This window comes from Moschus berezovskii, chromosome 10 (genome assembly GCF_049115385.1).
Source record: "Moschus berezovskii isolate FMDL1 chromosome 10, NW_MosBer_1.0, whole genome shotgun sequence".
NCBI classification, from domain to species: domain Eukaryota; kingdom Metazoa; phylum Chordata; class Mammalia; order Artiodactyla; family Moschidae; genus Moschus; species Moschus berezovskii.
Window position 1 is genome coordinate 96,946,176 of NC_142469.1, and position 19,018 is coordinate 96,965,193.

The 19,018-nt window shown below is 40.0% G+C and overlaps 1 protein-coding gene across 6 annotated transcripts; it reads right to left on the bottom strand.

Moving 5' to 3' along the window:
- Positions 1-842: 842 nt before the first annotated feature.
- MTRF1L (mitochondrial translation release factor 1 like) lies at positions 843-16,672 on the bottom strand. Of its 6 annotated transcripts, none has more exons than XR_008686908.2 (8): positions 16,312-16,622; positions 12,904-12,983; positions 10,860-11,043; positions 10,111-10,274; positions 6,374-6,491; positions 5,085-5,221; positions 3,645-4,304; positions 843-964 (listed from the first exon to the last, which is right to left on the bottom strand). XR_008686908.2 is itself a non-coding variant. In XM_088840833.1 (8 exons), exons 4-8 carry the CDS (start codon positions 10,954-10,956, stop codon positions 4,104-4,106), a joined length of 717 nt encoding a protein of 238 aa, XP_088696959.1. In that variant the 5' UTR covers positions 10,957-11,043; positions 12,184-12,260; positions 12,904-12,983; positions 16,421-16,557; the 3' UTR covers positions 3,484-4,103. The 6 variants fall into 6 exon arrangements, 5 of the variants coding, with proteins under 5 accessions (XP_088696959.1, XP_088696960.1, XP_055289319.2 ...); XM_088840833.1 differs by lacking the exon at positions 843-964 and adding an exon at positions 12,184-12,260 and having other exon boundaries at positions 3,484-4,304; positions 16,421-16,557; XM_088840834.1 differs by lacking the exon at positions 843-964 and adding an exon at positions 12,184-12,260 and having other exon boundaries at positions 3,484-4,304; positions 16,312-16,370.
- Positions 16,673-19,018: the final 2,346 nt, after the last annotated feature.

A 19,018-nucleotide genomic window follows, 5' to 3' on the forward strand; every position in this document is an offset into this window, starting at 1 on the left:
TATCAATAACCTCAGTTATTCAGATGACACCAGCCTTATGGCAGAAAGCAAAGAACTGAAGAGCCTCTTGATGAAAGTGAAAGAGGAGTGAAAAAGTTGGCTTAAAATTCAACATTCAGAAAACGAAGATCATGGCATCTGGTCCCATCACATTATGGCAAATAGATGGGTAAATAGTGGAAACAGTTAACACTTTATTTTTTGGGCTCCAAAATAACTGCAGATGGTGACTGCATCCAAGAAATTAAAAGAGGCTTGCTCCTTGGAAGAAACGTTATGACTAACCTAGACAGCATATTAAAAAGCAGAGACATTATTTTGCGAACAAAGGTCCGTCTAGCCAAGGCTATGGTTTTTCCAGTAGTCATGTGTGGATGTGAGTTGTACTATAAAGCAAGCTGAGTGCTGAAGAATTGATGCTTTTGAACTGTGGTGTTGGAGAAGACTCTCGAGAGTCCCTTGGACTGCAAGGAGATCTAAGTAGACCATCCTAAAGGAAATCAGTCCTGAATATTCATTGGAAGGACTGATGCTGAATCTGAAACTCCAATCCTTTGGCCACCTGATGCTAAGAGTTGACTTATTTGAAAAGACCCTGATGCTGGGAAAGATTGAAAGGGATGACAGAGGATGAGATGGTTGAATGGCATCGACTTAATGGACATGAGTTTGAGTGAACTCCGGCAGTTGGCGATGGACAGGGAGGCCTGGTGACCGTGGGGTCGCAGAGAGTCAGACATGACAACAATGAAGTGACCTGAGGAAGAGGAATGAAGAAGAGTCCAATTTAAATTTGAGAGGATGATCACGCGAGGAAAGAAACAGATCACACCACGAGAAACAGGACAAGTCTCATTTTAGACAGCGATTATCTGTTTATACTGGCTTCCTGGGTGGTTCAGTCCTAAAGAATCTGCCGGCTGTGCAGGATAGGAGGGTTCAGTCTCTGGGCTGGAACAGTTCCCTGGAGGAGGAAAGGGAAATCCACTTGCAAGAATCCAGGTATTCTTGCCTGGACAGAAGAGCCTGTAGCAGGGCTACAGTCCACGGGATCACAAAGAGTAGGACACAAGCCTAAACAACTAATCTGTTTATACACTTTCAAAATTGCCATTCTGACTTAATTGAGTTTTGCGTAACTGGTGGTGTAGGCCATTTTGTAATGTTTAGTTTTGGTTCTGAACAATACACCAGATCATTTTAGATCTAGCTGCCTTTTAGGTATCTTACTGCCATTTAGGTCTTGAAAAGGATGAGGAAAATTGCTTTTTTTAATAAAGAGATTATGTGAGAGGGTTAATAAGACATTTCATTCCCTGACCCACCCTTTCCCATTTCCTTGTTAAGCATACATACCTGAGACAGAAGTATACCAGGGAATTTGTTGCCTTACCATCCATGTTGTCATACTGTGTGGAAAGTACTGTGGAATACTAACGCAGAATAGTGAATTCAGCCTAGGGCTAAGATGCCCTTTAGGTGAACCTTGAAGTCGATGTCTGTGGAGTGTGTGTTTTATGCAGAGAGGGCAGGGAGAGCAAAGGCAGGTGTGAGTGACAATGCATACTAATTCAGGTAGCTGTGTAGAGGCAAAGTTTGTACAAATACCTACAAAATTCTAAGACCCTTAAAGGTCTTATTAACTCTCTCACATTGTCTCTTTATAAACAAAACGGTTTTCTTCATTCTCGTCTCTTCAAGACCTAAATGGCACTAAGATCTAAAATGGTTAATTCTAAGATCCTTAAGAAGTATTAGGTGTAGAGTTCCAGTAGGCTTCCTGCAAAAATTATGTTGCTCTACTATTGTCAGGGTTCCAAAAATTACTTTTGCTCATGAAGGAATTAACTAATTTAGTTAGTAAAGTGGGATCCAATGCCAATTCAGACCAGAACTTGTCAGTTACTTCATATATGTGTTCATAATACACAGTGATAATGGTATAGGCTGCTACTGCTAAGTCGCTTCAGTCGTGTCCGACTCTGTGCAACCCCATAGACGGCAGCCCACCAGGCTCCCCTGTCCCTGGGATTCTCCAGGCAAGAACACTGGAGTGGGTTGCCATGTCCTTCTCCAATGCATGAAAGTGAAAAGTGAAAATGAAGCCACTCAGTCGTGTCCGACTCTTCATGACCCCATGGACTGCAGCCTACCAGGCTCCTCCGTCCATGGGATTTTCCAGGCAAGAGTACTGGAGTGGGTTGATAACGGTACATATCTTATAGTTAAAATTACCAAAGTATTAAGAAACTTACTGGCTGTCTCCTGTTCCCAGAGTAAAATCTAATATTGAAGACCCTTCACAATTTCAATTCAGCTTCTTTTTTCTTTTGGCTGAGCCATGAGGCATATGGGATCCTAGTTCCCCAGAGGGATAGAACCTGCACCCTCAGATCAGAAGCATGGAGTCTTAACCACTGAACCACCAGGAAGTCCCTCAGTCCAACTTTTCTAACTTGCCCCTATAATTAATAAAACTAGAGAAATTAATATTATATAGTATAATATTTAATTACCTGCAGCCATGTCCTTTTCATTCTAAAAGGAAACTTAAAACCCAAGGGGAAACTGATAAATCTGGGAGAGCCAGGCTTGCAATGTGGACAGTGAATATTGTTGAAGGAACATGTCTTGCGGTAATCTTGGTTGCTTAGATGTCACTAAAAGTGGCATTCATCAGCTGTTCTTGTGAAGGCAGAACAGAATGCCTCTCATGAGCAGAACATTCCAGGGAGAGGGGTACTCTTCAAATTAAAATTCTCTGATGTAGTTGATAATCTTTGGCTAGTTTAAATTCTTAACTGTCTTTAATGGTTTTTTCTACACCTCCCTTTTAGAGCAGTAAGAAGTTACCAACATAAAATTACTCTGAAATTTAGCACATGCTGGAACTGTAAAGGAAATCTGGCTAACAAATGTTGACTTAAGAAAGAGGAAACAGTTACCTGACAATAATGGAGGTTTGAATAAATGTCATATGTATGACAACTGTCATACATATGTGCCAAAATTCAGACAACTATTGATTTTAACAAATATGGAAAAATGTGCAATTCTGAGAGTTAACTAAACATCTCCTAGTTCTCTAACATATAAATCATATAACTTTAATAGTGAAATTGCTTTTCCTCCTCTGGAAATCCTAACTTGTTCTAACTACCGTAAATTTAACATTTATTCATTATCTACTAGGTAGAGCTCTTCACTGGAGAAGGCAATGGCAAGCCACTCCAGTACTCTTGCCTAGAAAATCCCATGTACGGGGGAGCCTGGTGGGTTGCAGTCCATGGGGTCGCTACGAGTCTGACGTGGCTGAGCGACTTCACTTTCACTTTTCACTTTCACACATTGGAGAAGGAAATGGCAACCCACTCCAGTGTTCTTGCCTGGAGAATCCCAGGGACGGGGGAGCCTGGTGGGCTTCCGTCTATGGGGTCACACAGAGTTGGACACGACTGAAGTGACTTAGCAGCAGCAGCAGAGCTCTTCATAATTGTAGTCCTGGAGTTTATGTTTTCAGAATATTCTTGAGCCAGCATTTCCAGCTTCTCTCACTTTTTTACAGGGTAACTGACATTTCCTATTTATTTTCTGTAGTTACAGGTTGGATTTATTAATACTTTCTGAAGTGAAGGAGCACACACCATGGGAGAAGCGTGAGGGTCTGTTCATCAAGCACATGACTTATTGGTGTTGCTCTAAACACCAAGCGGTCTTTGACAGCTGTGCAGCCTCAAGCAGACGTTCCTGGGCTTTCCTTCTCTCTCAGGCCTCCATCCTCTGAAGTCAGTCTTATCATTTCATGTTTGAAGTTCCCCTTAAGAGTTAAACCAAATTTCTGATCATTCATTAAATACTTTACATAAAACAAAGGACTATTCTCCTTTGTCTACTTCTGGTAAGGAAGAGTTCAAAATATCCAGCTAGAGTCATGATTGTATGTTTTTTCACTTAATATGTTCAGAGACTTATATAAATTAGCTGATTAAAAATGTTACTCAGCTGTGTTAACTCGTGTTTCAAGAGAATACTGTATATACACAACCTGATTTGCTTTTAACAGCATTTTTAGAAGCTATACAAGTCTTTAATAACAAATCAACTTAAACTTTTTTGGAAATAATTTCTACTAAAGATTCATAATTAGCATAGTCCTTCAATGACTGTACAAGTTCATCCAGTAGGTACTCTCCTTGCATAAAAGTTTCAAGATCATGAAGTGACTTGTTTATTCTGTGATCTGTGACCCGGTTCTGTGGAAAATTATATGTTCTTATCTTCTCCGACCTTCCTTTGGTGCCAATCTATATATTAAAAGGAAAAAAAAAAAGGATACAGGACATTTAAACTCAGGGCAACTACTAAACCTGAAAAGTTAATTTACCTGGAGAGTAAGCTTTTGGTTTACAGTTTGAAATACAATGTTAAAAACCAAATTTTAAACATTTTGAATTCTCAAATAACATGGGCACTTGATACAGAAAAAAGAACATAGGCTTGAAAGACAGCTTAGTACTTGAATCCTCTCTGGCATTTTTTACTTTATAACTTCAAGTAATTTATTTCAACTTTAAACTTAGTTTCCCCATTTATAAAATACAGATAACACCTACTACAGTGGTAGTGCACACATACAGCCCGGCACAGAGCTGATATCCAAAAATGGTAGCTCAATATATACAATCTCTGTGAATTAGTCTGGTTATCTTCAGTGATGACAAAGTGATCAAGGCTTCATAATAAAGGAGTTAATAGAAGGGCTCTGTAATTAGCTTCTTCCAAACAGGAAGAAGCTAAGTTCAATTTCCTTTCCAACTTTCTGCCATAATTTTGAAAGGATTCAAAATGAATGGGAATTCGGAATATCTTTTTAAGATAGCTTTGCTGAAAAGCCTGAGAAAGACACCTTTGAATACAAAAAACAGTGTAAATGAGTAATAAGATTACTATAAAAAAAGCCCTTGATTGAACGACATGAATTATACTTTGACACATACAATGAAATAATTTTCACACATATTAAAACTGGGTAATCTAAAATTATTTTTATCCTTTCAAAGCATTTTTAAAACATTCAGTTTTACCTGAATCTTTCTAGCATTGTATCGTTTACTTGTTTCTTCTTCTAGCTGCAGGCTGTACAGTTTTGCCCGTAACTTTTTCATAGCCATCTCTTTATTTTTCAGCTGAGATCTTTCTTGTTGGCATTCGGAAACAATACCTGAATAGTGTTATGAGAATTAAAAGAGTTTTAATAGAAACATCTTCTTCATGTATTATCAAGGAATACTCCTTTTCCTTCTCATCCTTTTTCTTCTTCCTTTATGAAGGGAAAAAACAGGACTCTAATATAAAAAAAGGAATACTATACACATAACAGATGACTTTACAGTTATTTGAAAAATAAAAATTGGACTTATACCTCAAAATATTTACATACTGAAAGCATAGATACTGAACACATACATACCAAACAGTAAGCATTAGTCATTTAAAATGGATTATTTTCTGGTACTTTTAGCTAGTCACTACAATTTTTTTTTCAATGAGTAGTAACTACTCATTATACAAACTGAATTATAAAAGTTAATCTTATTACCAGAAATAATCACTATTGATATTTTGAGATTCACTTTTTTTATTCCTGTTTATCTACGTGTTACATAAAACATCATCTTAAAGTTTAACATAGAATTTTCTCATTTAAAAAAAAAAAAAAATCAACCAAGCACTCCCATCAAGCACTACCAACCATGGGAATTACACCTATCTGAGATCATTTATAAGAAGATTGAGGTTTCCTATTCCTGTGCTCTTTTTCACATGTAAGTCACCGAAGCAAGACTTGTAAAAACACATGTAGTTCTATCTAACACAATTCTAAAGGCTTAAGAAAAATTACAGCTCCTAACACTATAATCAGGACAGAACCCCCACATGTCTGCAGATGGACTTACTGTAAAGAAGCCCCTGAAATTACATGCAAAACTTTGCATACAAGCATGTTTCTGGGTAGAAGGTCCAAGTTTTCATTTTCTCAAAGGAATTAATTTCCTCCTCCCTCCAAAAAACACTAAAAACTGGTGATTTAAGAGCATTTTCTTATAAAGAACCACCCATGATATTACTTCACTGTGAGGATTTTTTTTTAAAATTAGTGATATAATCACTAACATGGAAATTTCCTGGGCATGGATCTCTGCTCTTCCTGGCTTTGTAATTATCCTACAGAATTTCAGCTAAGGAATCTAGATAAATCAAGTGTTGAAAATAAACACTATGTGTAGTCTATATGTCGCTGGTAACTGACGATCTGTTTCAGAGGAAAAGTCATTCAGAGTTTGAGTTTTATGTTGAAGAAGGAACCACGCACCCGTTGGGAGATGAACGATCCGGACAGCACTGTCTGTGGTGTTCACATGCTGCCCCCCGGCTCCACTGGCTCGCTTAGTATCAATCCTCAAATCTTTAGGATTAATCACCAGGTTAATCTAGATGTAAGAGAAAAGTTGGGAGTTTTGAAAATTACATGTGTGATCTGTTCAAAGAGAATTATTTATAAAAATGCATGTCGTAGATAATATTTCTATAAGATCTGGAAGGTTTAATTTTAAGAACAGAAAGTAATTGAAAGGATACCAATTTTAAAGACTTTTCTTATGGGAAGAGTGGGGCTTCCCAGGTGGTGCTAGTGGTAAAGAGGCCGCCTGCCAGTGCAGGAGACGCAAGAGACGCAGGTTCAATCCCTGGGTCGGGAAGATCCCCTGGAGAAGGAAATGGCAACCCACTCCAGTATTCTTGCCTGGAGAATCCCATGGACAGAGGAGCCTGATGGGCTACAGTCCATAGGGTCACAAAGCGACTAAAGTGTCCTAGAATGCACACAGTGGATAAGTATCAAAATACAGTGCAAAATAAAAACAAACCCTCCCTAATCCTCAAAAACTAGACTTCTCTGTAAATTACCCTCTTCTTACCAATGGCAGATCTCAGCTATTAATAGAAATGTGAATATAATCACTAAAATGATTTCTGAGGTCAAAAAGACTTTAGCGAAGGAAAAAAAAGGACGCTAAAACACGACAGGAAGGTTTTCTTTTGTTTCATTTTAAATACAGGAGGACTTAAACATACTTAGAGGCAGAGCAGAGATGAATGGAAACGGCAAATACCAAGAAGTCAAGGATACAGACTCAATACACAAATACACTGGATCTGATGTCAGCATAATGCTCTGTCCTGGCAGTCACCATCCAAAGCACTGCATTTAAAAAGGTCTTGCAAGAACTACACCCAGTCTGTGAGATGTCCACAACTCTAGCAGCAGGCATCGTATCATTCACAGGCCTTCTAGGTCTCCCTATGTAGCTCTTTACTGCTGCTAGGAAGAATTAAATGAGATGATATATGGACCTCAGTCTCCATCTTTTCCTGGAAACCTCCATCTCCAAGATGCTTAAGCCAAAATGACTAGTATCAAGGTATCGCTTTTGCCATTTATCCTGCTTCCCTCTCTTCCTTAACTATCCTGTTCCTCACCTAGATTTTGTACAAAAATTAGACTAAAGAAAGAAACTCCATGTACCCTATTAGATAGTAATACAGACTTTCCCTAAAAAGTAATAAAAAGAAATCCTCAAGCTTCCTTCTCACCTGCTTCTTATTCTAAAAAACAAGTTACAAATTTCCCATCACTTTTCAGCACAAGTGATGTAAGCAAAATAGAACTTCCCAACTAAGCTACTTACAAATACAGACTGAGAATTTGCTGGTGAAAATAAAAGTATACTCATTGTGTACAATGTAGCGATGTGTTACTATTTTAATATGTTTGGATTATAAAGTAGCAATTCTGTAAAGTTGTTACCCTGTTAAAACAGGATTCTTGCTATCAATATTCAGGGAACATGTCACACAAAGCAAGTCTCTGTAAAGGCAAGCGGCTGGTAAACTCTAATGTTGTTTCTCCTTTAGATGGTCTCAAAATACCTGCTGTAAACTTAATAGTGGAGAAAAATACACAACGCAAGATTATATGACTTTGTTGTTGTTTAGTCACTAAGTCATGCAAAGATGGACACAATAAAGGACAGAAATGCTATGGACTAACAGAAGCAGAAGATATTAAGACAAGAAGGCAAGAATACACAGAACTATACAAAAAAGGTCTTCATGACCCAGATAACCATGATGGTGTGATCACTTGCCTAGAGCCAGACATCCTGGAATGTGAAGTCAAGTGGGCCTTAGGAAGCATCACTACAAACAAAACTAGTGGAGGTGATGGAATTCCAGTTGAGCTATTTCAAATCCTAAAAGATGCTGCTGTGAAAGTGCTTCACTCAATATGCCAGCAAATTTCAAAAGCTCAGCAATGGCCGCAGGACTGAAAAAGGTCAGTTTTCATTCCAATTCCAAAGAAAGGAATTCCAAAGAAAGGAATGCCAAAGAATAGTCAAACGACTGCATAACTGCACTCATCTCTCACGCCAGCAAAGTAATACTCAAAACTCTCCAAGTCAGGCTTCAACAGTACGTGAACCGAGAACTTCCAGATGTTCAAGCTGGATTTAGAAAAGGCAGAGCAACCAGAGTTCAAATTGCCAACATCCGCTGGATCATCGAAAAAGCAAGAGAGTTCCAGAAAGACATCTGCTTTACTGACTACGCCAAAGTCTTTGGCCGTGTGGATCACAACAAACTGGATGGGAATACCAGACTACCTTATCTGCCTCCTGAGAAATCTATATGCAGGTCAAGAAGAAATAGAACTGGACATGGAACAACAGACTGGTTCCAAATAGGGAAAGGAGTATGTCAAGGCTCTATACTGTCACCCTGCTTATTTAACTTCTATGCAGAGTACATCATGCGAAATGCCGGGCTTGATGAAACACAAGCTGGAATAGACTGCTGGGAGAAATATCAATAACTTCAGATATGCAGATGACACCACCCTTATGGCAGAAAGTGAAGAAGAACTAAAGAGCCTCTTGATGAAAGTGAAAGAGGAGAGTGAAAAAGTTAACTTAAAACTCAACATTCATAAAACTTAACATTACGGCATCCGGTCCCATCACTTCATAGCAAATTAGATGGGGAAACAATGGAAACAGTGACTGACTTTATTTTTTTGGCTCCAAAATCACTGCAGATGGCGACTGCAGCCATGAAATTAAAAGAGGCTTGCTCCTTGGTAGAAAAGCTATGACCAACCTAGACAGCATATTAAAAAGCAGAGTCATTACTTTGCCATCAAAGGTCCATCTAGTCAAAACTATGGTTTTTCCAATAGTCATGTATGGATGTGAGAGTTGAACTATAAAGAAATCTGAGTACCGAAAAATTGATGCTTTTGAACTGTGGTGTTGGAGAAGACTCTTGAGAGTCCCATGGACTGCAAGGAGATCCAACCAGTCCATCCTAAAGGAAATCAGTCCTGAATATTCATTGGAAGGACTGATGTTGAAGTTGAAGCTCCAATCCTTTGGCCACCTGATGCAAAGAACTGACTCATTTGAAAAGACTCTGATGCTGGGAAAGACGGGAGGAGGAGGAGAAGGGGACGACAGAGGATGAGATGGTTAGATGGCATCATCAACTCAATGGACATAAGTCTGAGGAAACGCTGGCAGTTGGTGATGGACAGGGAAACCTGGCATGCTGCAGTCCATAGGGTCGCAAAGAGTCGGACACCACTGAGTGACTGAACTGAACATGTTTCACTTGCGACCCCATGGACTGCAGCCCTCCAGGCTCCTCTGTCCATGGGATTTCCCAGGCAAGAATACAGGAGTGGGTTGCCATTTCCTTCTCCAGGGGCTCTTTCCAACCCAGGAATTGCACCCTCATCTCCAGCATTGGCAGGCAGGTTCTTTACCACTCAATCACTAGGGAAGCTCTTATTCACTTATATATCCTTAATTCTTACCATTTACTGTTAAAATCAGACCTATTGGACTGTGATAGTATATTTGAAAAATCAGTTCAAATACAAGATGAAAGTCAAATAAGAAAAGGAGCTACTCAGTTCAGTGAGGTGAGTGTGACTCGGGGGCAAGGCGCTGTGCTGGGCTAGGACTCCCAGGAGTGGGGGCTACGGTGCCGCACCTCACTGGGCTGGGGTAGGATGGCCACAGTCATGGTGCTGGTGTGGATGCGGCCTTGCTTCTCTGTCTTGGGCACTCTCTGGACTCTGTGCACACCTCCTTCAAACTTCATGTGCTTATAGGCTTCTGAACCCCCAATGCTGGCGGATGCATGTCTAAGGCCACCTTGAAAACATTGGTGAAAGAGGTTTGTTATTCCTGCCTGTTATAAATAACTGACCATCACTTCTACCATCTTGAAATATAATTAAAGGAGCTACAAACTTATATAAACACATCAACTATGAAACACTGAAAGCCTTTAGCAAGTCTATGATATTCAGTGTTTTAGTATCTTTATTGCTTATAATTATTAAACATAAAGCATTTATGGTGTCAACAAACTGACTCAGTAACACCCTGAAGGACCACTTTTAAAAGACCATTAGTCATTGAATGACAGGTATTTTATAGGCCATTTCAAAACTGGTAACATTTCTGCTTTCAACATTATGAAGTTTGAGCAAATTCTGGGAGATAGTGAAGGTCAGGAAAGACTGGCATGCTGCAGTTCATGGGGTTGCAAAGAGCTGGACACCACTTAGTAACTGAACAATTACTAAGTAAATGATAAGCATAAAACTACTTAATCATCCTTACACAAAAATTGTAAAGCTTAATCATGGTCTTTCCAACTCTTTCCCTAAAATACACATAGATAAATAAATAAAATCTATGCTTTTCTCAAAACAAACCAAACAGTTTACTGACCTATTTCACTTGGAAAATATTCCAGAGTTTCAAAATGCCATCTTTTAAATGCAGCATATTGCTGATACATATCAAATATCTCTGAGGTAAACAACATTGCCTCCTGACCCCCAACTCCTGCAGTTACCTCCAGGATCAAATCATTTTTATCTGTTTCTTCTGAGGGAACCAAAAGTAAGATAATCTGCAAATAAAAAATATCACCCCTCCTATAATTAACATTTAAAACTTTTTGAAAAAAAGCTCAGTAATTAGATATAGAATTTTAAATATTTAATTTACTTAAAAAAGTTCCTCTAAGCAAATGCCTTAATATTGCTGATTACTTTTCAACCATCTTGCCAATTAGACCATACAATGCACAACTTCCAAAAATATTAATGTTATAACTACATTACGAATGCTATAAGGTTCAGCTAAAATTTACAAGTTTATTTCTTTTTGGTGTTCATGTATACTTTATATTAGTTCTCTATTCGGTTCATAATTAAGTCCTTGCTGTGAATAGGAGACTGTATTGTGTGTAGCCGGCAGAAGAAGCAATCCTTGGAGATTTATAGCCTACTATGGCAAGAAAAGAACACTCAGATTGCATTTGTATTTTTTCTAAGCTTCAATATGGAAGAGACACTTGCAATTTTGGAACTGGAGAGGCTCTTAGAGATGATCTGGTCCAATTCTCTCATTTTACAGGTCAAAGAAAATGAGAATTAACAGAGTGCAATGATGAATTAAAAAGCCAAGTGTCAGTTACTGGGACTCAGATCCTTGTGCCTAAGTCAGTCTTCCTTCCATTAAAATTGTATGTTTCACACTTCAGTGTGTATCAGTCACAGAGACATAGAATAAAGACTTCTCAGATGAGGTGAATTAAGAAAGAAAAGCTGCCAACATTTATAAAAATGGTTCTTTAATAGAGAGGCACTCTGCCAAGTACTTCATGTATTTTAATTCTTAATACATCTTGGGCAGGTACTATTAACAGCTCCACCTTAAGATGTGAAAACTAAGTTTCTCTAAGTTTAACTTAAAAAATAAGTTTAACCCTAGTTGGCCAATACCCTACAACTAGAAAGTGGAAGGGCTAGAACTTGAACCCAAGTCTGCCGGAGTTCTGAAACATCACCACTCTGTGTTGGTCAGGAGCTATCCTTGTTTTCCAACTTTTCCATCACGCTAGCCTGTGCCAATAGAATGTGACCATTCACATCTTGAACTAGCATGACGCAATTTACACCTGTGAATTACTAGCCAATGAACAGAATCCGTTAATACACGCATTCTTCTACCTCACAAAAAGTTTACAGAGTAGAAGGCAAGTTACCTGAGACTTTTCAGTCTATTGCGGAACTTTTCTTCTAGAGTAGGTGGTGGGGAAATCAATTATCGGTAAGTTCCACACTTAGGTAAAAAGAGAGAATTTCTAAGTTAAGCAGCCCAGTTCCAAGCTCTGTCCTCACTTTATCATGTTCTTTCACTTATATTTCCAGAGATAACTGCTGTAAACCTTTAAGCGCTGCTTTACAGAATTAACAAACAATGGACCTAATTTCATGATTTTTCATCTAACTTAATATGTTCTGCAGTTCTCCTAGATATAAAGCCAATACTCTTAGATATAAATGCAATTCTGTTTTCAAAATCCTGAGGGGCCTAGTCTAGGCTGGTGCTCTAGAAGAGTGTCAAAGACAGAAAGATAAAGAAATATGCCTGCTTCCTCCTGCCACTGCTCCAGTCTCTTCTACGCATGTCTACCCCCACCCTCACCTCTCTTAAAAACAAGAGAGAAAACTTATTACCAACATTTCATTGCCTTCTTGGAAAACTGTATTAATGTGACATTCATCTTTCTTTCAGACTTCTACAATCCTTTTAGTATGATAAAAACAGAGCTATAGGGAGTATGCTTTTTCTGCTTTAAAAACCAGGTTTATAATTGCAAATACTAACACGCTGATTAGTTCTTGACTTGCTTTTATAAAGTTCTAATAAAATATATTAGAAGTAATAGCAGAATGCTTTACTCTTTGCACAAATGCCATACCTGATGCTTTAATTGAGCTATTTCTTTTTCACATGAAGTTATTTCATTTTCGGCAAGTTTCCTTAAGTCCTCATTTTCATCTAAGAAAAAAAGGCAGCAGGTTGAGTTTTCCTTCAGTTCAGTTCAGTCACTCAGTCGTGTCCGACTCTTCATGACCCCATGAATCACAGCACGCCAGGCCTCCCTGTCCATCACCAACTCCCGGAGTTCACTCAAACTCATGTCCATCGAGTCGGTGATGCCATCCAGCCATCTCATCCTCTGTATTAAATAGCTAACAGAGTTCAAGGTAAAAGTTTTGTCATTGCTGAAGGGAAACATAACAATTATCCTTTTTTAATAACTGTCCTTAATTTATAGCACTTAATGCACTAGTTTTTATGAGCATGCAGTTAAAAAACAAAAACTTTTTTTCTGATGAGAAGGGTAGAAGTTAAAAATAAAAATAATCGCTACAGGAAAATACAAAGAAGCTACTAAACTCTTCTATAATTCTTCCTCCTCCAACTATTCATATTAACAAATATGCTTTTAGTTTGCAAGCTTAGACTCTACAGTAACAAAAGAATGCACTGAGTGAGTTAGATCAGAGGGGAATATAAGGTACCATTAGTAAAGCCAAAACTGAGTTCAAAAGTAGAAAGTTATTTATTGTCTTACTAATAAATGCTTCATTAATATAAAAGTATCCACCTAAACCTTCAGACCCTGCCTGATATTTACAGAGTATCTACATGAAGTACTCTTCTTCTCTTTCAGGCTCTACTCTAGTTCTCATTTCATCTAGCTTTCACTTTTACCTTACAAAATACACCTCCTCTTTCCTCTATCTGATGGACAACATGCAGCCTGTAAGACGGAGAGAAGGGGAAAATGTATTAGCTATTACAGTTTGTTATCTCTGTTGAAAGATCAAACTCTGTATTGGCTGGAATGTCTTATTCATTTACTAAGAACCAATTATGCTGGGAACTGGGAATAACATGTAAGACTTGCTCTCAAGGCAGGATTTTAGATCATTTTAGTTTCTTTATATTATTCTAAGGGAGAAAAGCTCACACACAAAAAAATAACAGCCTAAAACATTATGTGGTTAAATATTAAAATAACAGCATGCAGAAGGAATTTTTTGCTTGTTTTAGGGATGGGCAGAAAAAAGGATTAACTCAATGAGAGATAGTAACAGCAAACTGAGATAAACAAATACAGGGAGTGTGGTGACATCTGCTCCGCTCAGTCGCTCAGTCGTGTCCGACTCTTTGCGACCCCGTGGACTGTAGCCTACAGGCTTCTCCGTCCATGGGATTCTCCAGGCAAGAATACTGGAGTGGGTTACCATTTCCTTCTCCAGGGGATCTTCCGGACCCAGGGATCGAACCCCGGTCTCCTGCACTGGAGGCAGACGCTTTAACCTCTGAGCCACCATGGTGACATAGTAGGAACTTATTTTGGTAAGAATGGGTTATGAGATTTAGTGAAATGGAAAAATGTGCTTCATTAAAAAAAAAGCAAAAATGAATTAGATCCCCGGTTCAACCACTAAGGTTCTCTTAGAACATCACTCCTAACTTCTCTGAATCTCAGTAATCTCAAGAGTAAAATGAAAGATCTGAGCTGGAGACATCTAAGGGGTCTTATTAGTTCTGAAATGTAGTGTTCCAGTTAAGATGAAGAAGACTGGAACTACAGTGTAGAAGTAATCCAACTTAAATACCACATTTTATTTAATTCAGGTCCCCCAAACACAATCAATTTCAACATGTAATGGATATAATTTTTTTTTATATTAAGGCTTTGTGACTGCTACTTGGACTTGAAGCTTGGCTTATGAAACTGATTTAATTTTCCCCTAAAAGATACTACTTCTAATTTTTTTTTTAAACACTCTGGGCAGCTTCTTCTCTTAAATCACTTAATTTAGACTCTCCTTAAGACTCAACTATACAGTTGCATTAGCCTTCTGTCTTTCATGGCATCTTTAGTCCTGTTCCAGATTGCTTCTAAACTGCCACCCATCAAAGTTCCTATTATTCATTCCCAATCCAAAAGCTTCTGCTGGCTTCCTTCTGCCAAAAGGATGAAACCAAACTTTGCAGGTTAGTATCTGAGCCCTCTTACAAAATGGTCAACCCCACCCCCCACCCCTCACCTCCCCAAACCTACCCCCTTGCTCAGTTAACACAGAATTCAGTGATTAAGAGCATGAGATTTGGAGTCAGTCCTGTTCAAGCTCTGTTCCTTAAGAGCAGTGTAACCTGGGCAGAGCTATGTTCTTTGCATCTCAGGTTCCTCTTCTGTTGCATGAGGCTGACAGAACCTACTTCATAGTTTATGTGAACTGGATGAGTTAATAGATAAAGAAAAGCAAAGCCGAGAGTAGGCAAAGGATCGATAAAAGTTAAACTATTATTATATCATCTAAGGTTGGGCCCTTATCCCTGTACAAGCCTTTCTCCTTCCAAGTTCTTGATCTCCCAGGTCTTCACTGATCTATGTTCTCACTTATCAGCTGTATCAGAATTACTTTTCTTGCTTCAGTAGACTGTGACCCTCTCTAGACCTTTCCTCTGTGTGGGCCACAGGCCAGCCATTAGGCATCCCCAGGAATTTGTGCAAATTAAGTAACTTGGGCCCCATCCAGATTCGAATGGGCATGAATCATTTGGCAAGCTTGTTAAAACCGCAGCATGTTTCTAAGTCTCAGAGTTCCAATCTGGGTTTACTTAGCACGCATTTCTTCTGTCACTTTTGCAGGTGGCCGCTCTACCACACTAAGAAACATTGTTCTCGACTCCTTAACAGGAATAGGGCCTTGTCTTCGGTGAGCTCATCTCCTGCCATTAAATACGCAACCAATTAAAGCCAACTTAAGTTTTTTAAGTCCATTCTAAAGGAGATCAATCCTGGGTGTTCATTGGAAGGACTGATGCTGAAACTCCAATACTTTGGCCACCTCATGCGACGAGTTGACTCAATGGAAAAAACTCTGATGCTGGGAAGGATTGGGGGCGGGAGGAGAAGGGGACGACAGAGAATGAGATGGCTGGATGGCATCACCGACTCGATGGACATGAGTTTGAGTGAACTCCGGGAGTTGGTGATGGACAGGGAGGCCTGGCGTGCTGTGATTCATGGGGTCGCAAAGAGTCGGACACGACTGAGAGACTGAACTAACCAAGTTTTGTAAAAGGACGAACAGCACTGTCAAGAGAGCACAAGGAGAGGATGGGACCAGAACTAACATAATGATGTCTTGACCTCTGCTGTAAACCATAAAGAGCTACAGCTGAGTAAAGACTTCAAAATCAGAGTGTGTGGAGACGTGAGCGGCGGCTTGGTGCAAAGGGCAAATGAGGAGTGAAGACTCGGCTCTGCTCTGAATCCCGCCGCCCCAGGCCAGGCCCTTACCATGCAGCAGGTGCTGGGTCTCCTGCAGCTCCTGCTCCTTGTCGCTCAGAAGCTTGGCCACCGCCACCAGCTCAGGCCGCCTGACCTGTAACTGGGTTTCAGAGCCTACCTGGCGCTCAAGGAAGGTCCGCAGAGGCCCGCCGCGGGCGAACAGCTCCTCCAGGGGCGGGTTACCACAGCTTAGGTGTCGGCGGGCTGGGACAACATCCCGGCGGGCCCAAAAGCCCCGAAAAACATTCCAAAGTAACCTGGGGCGCATAACTACAGCAAGTCCACCATGGCGGACAAGACCCGGAAGTTCCGGACAGAGCAAATCTCGCGATACCCCGCGGCTCGGACACAGGGGCGAGACCTACCCGAGCTCCGCCCAGCTCACGCGCCGGTTTAAAGGGACCTCCAGGAAGCCTGGTTGGGAACTTCCGGTCATGCATTATTAAACGCCGTAGTATTCGCGGAGGCCGGAAGTTGAGGAGCGGAGCCAAAAGTGATAGGGGCGGGTCTGAGAGACCTCGGGCACCTCCTCTAAAGGGCAGGTCAGAAACGCCTCCTGGAACGAGCCGGGGCGGAGTATTGGGGCGGAAGGGGAAAGGCATAGATTGTCAGATTGCTTTCTGACGTCAAGATTGCTCCTCAGGTACTCAGGGACGCTTTCAAGTACCGCGACGGAGGGCCGTCCAGTGTCAGCTACAGGAGCTGAGATCACAGCACAGATTTCAGCCTGGACTGTCGTCTCCAAGGGCGAATTGTAGAATGGCCATCAGTGTGTGTATGTGTGTTTACTCCTCTTCCATGTCTCCTGCTCCTGTTTCTCCTTTCGACGGTGGTTAAGGCTCGTATTAATGGGGACGTGACACGTGGACTCGAAGACCAGACACCGAGTGATTTAGGAAAATCTACTTTCCTGCCCTTTATCTGCCACTTAATTTACATAGCCTTTAAACGACTTGCTTCCACACCGATTCTCCTGCCTAGTCTCACTTACCCCTTGTTGCTGCTGCTAAGTCGCTTCAGTCGTGTCCGACTCTGTGTGACCCCATAGACGGAAGCCCACCAGGCTCCCCCGTCCCTGGGATTCTCCAGGCAAGAACACTGGAGTGGGTTGCCATTTCCTTCTCCAATGTGTGAAAGTGAAAAGTGAAGTCGCTCAGTCGTGTCCGACCCTTAGCGACCCCACGGACTGCAGCCCACCAGGCTCCTCCATCCATGGGATTTTCTAGGCAAGAGGACTGGAGTGGCTTGCCATTGCCTTCTCCGTAACCCTTGTTAGTCGGCTACTTTTTAAAGACGTTGAGCCATTCGTTTCCTGAGCTGCTAACCACTGCCAAACAAAGCCTAGAGTCCCGCCTCCGGGGGCCCCGCCCGCCTATTTGACATGGTGGATTAGTGCCCAGAATACTGAAGTTTATTGGTGTAATGCTTTTGAATTTTTTAAGACCTCTTCATAGACCACCAGAAGAATGTATGGGAGAGTATAATACAACCCAGAGAGACCTGGGGATGCTACAGCTTAACTCTCAGTTGGGAAACTCTCACCACCTAACTAGTTTGAGCACGGCTTACTTACTGTATAGAGACCTGACATACTGAAAAATAGCTTCTCATTTATTTATTTTTTAAATATAAAAATACAGGAGTCCTCTGCAAGGTTAAATCATCCTTACTTAAGCCATCTAGTCAAAATGATTAAGTATAAAATTCTTATAAAATGCAATTGCGTTGCTTCCGCTGTATTCATTTCTGTACTCTACACACAAATGCAAAGTGAAGTAGAATGAGATCACTCTCCAAACAATATAAAACAGAAATATGTTTGGCTACTTAGAAGCTTCCACTAACTCAAATCTTTCATTTTGTATGTGAATTAAAGCCACACTACTTTTACAAAATTGTCTTGCTTTAAAATAGTGATCGAAATGGAATCTTAAAGAAATTCTAATCCGAGTATAAAACAGGACTGATGAGGTTATCTACATCTCTTTTAGGAGCAGGTATTTCTCAAGTCTAAACTCAACTTTGAATATTGTTTTAAGCACAGAACTGGGGGGAGAGCTACTTGACAAATCTTTCAGCTGAATTTTCAAAACAAGTCATTTCATGAACATACTTCATTACTTATAAAAGGTGCAAAAATGTAATAAGCAATAACCTTGTAAAACAATGTAAAGAATCCAGCCAGAAATTATTTTCCCTCAGATGTGTAAGCAATTTAAGTAATATAAGTAAGTGTACCTTTACTCCCCTAATGTGACACCAATGAGGAAACAGTGACTTGTCTAAGGATACATGGGTGAATTCTTTATTAATTCAAAACATTTTTAAAAAGTCAGTGTGTAATGCATGTGCGTTTTACAGTAATATCCATGGGTGTCCACAGTGTAGTCAAATGAAAACAGCTGTAGTTTGATTTACTTTGAAAAGTCAAAGATATATACCGTTTGAGATTTCTGAATTTTCTTACATTATTGTCATGCTCAACTTCTATTATATGTTGAAAATCCTAGCATTTTCAGGAAGTCTTATTGTACATAGGTAAGAATAATAAAATAGATTCAAGGAAGGAGGAATAAAAACCCAAAACAAGTAAGAGGAAAAATAATCTGGATTATCTATTCCATTTATAAGTACCTACAGTTATTTTGGCATTTCAAAATAACCAAGCATGGTAGCTCAAGTTATATTCATGCATTCAAAACTTCTTTATGGTCCA

Bases quoted from the DNA above. Each gene is read 5' to 3' on its own strand.
- MTRF1L (XM_055433344.2), bottom strand. From the start codon at position 16,570: ATGCGCCCCAGGTTACTTTGGAATGTTTTTCGGGGCTTTTGGGCCCGC. The intron at 11,044-12,903 runs GTATGGCATTTG...TTTTATTTGCAG, and splicing joins TAGCTCAATTAAAGCATCAG to ATTATCTTACTTTTGGTTCC. The intron at 5,222-6,373 runs GTGCGTGGTTCC...AACACTATTCAG, and splicing joins GATCGTTCATCTCCCAACGG to GTATTGTTTCCGAATGCCAA.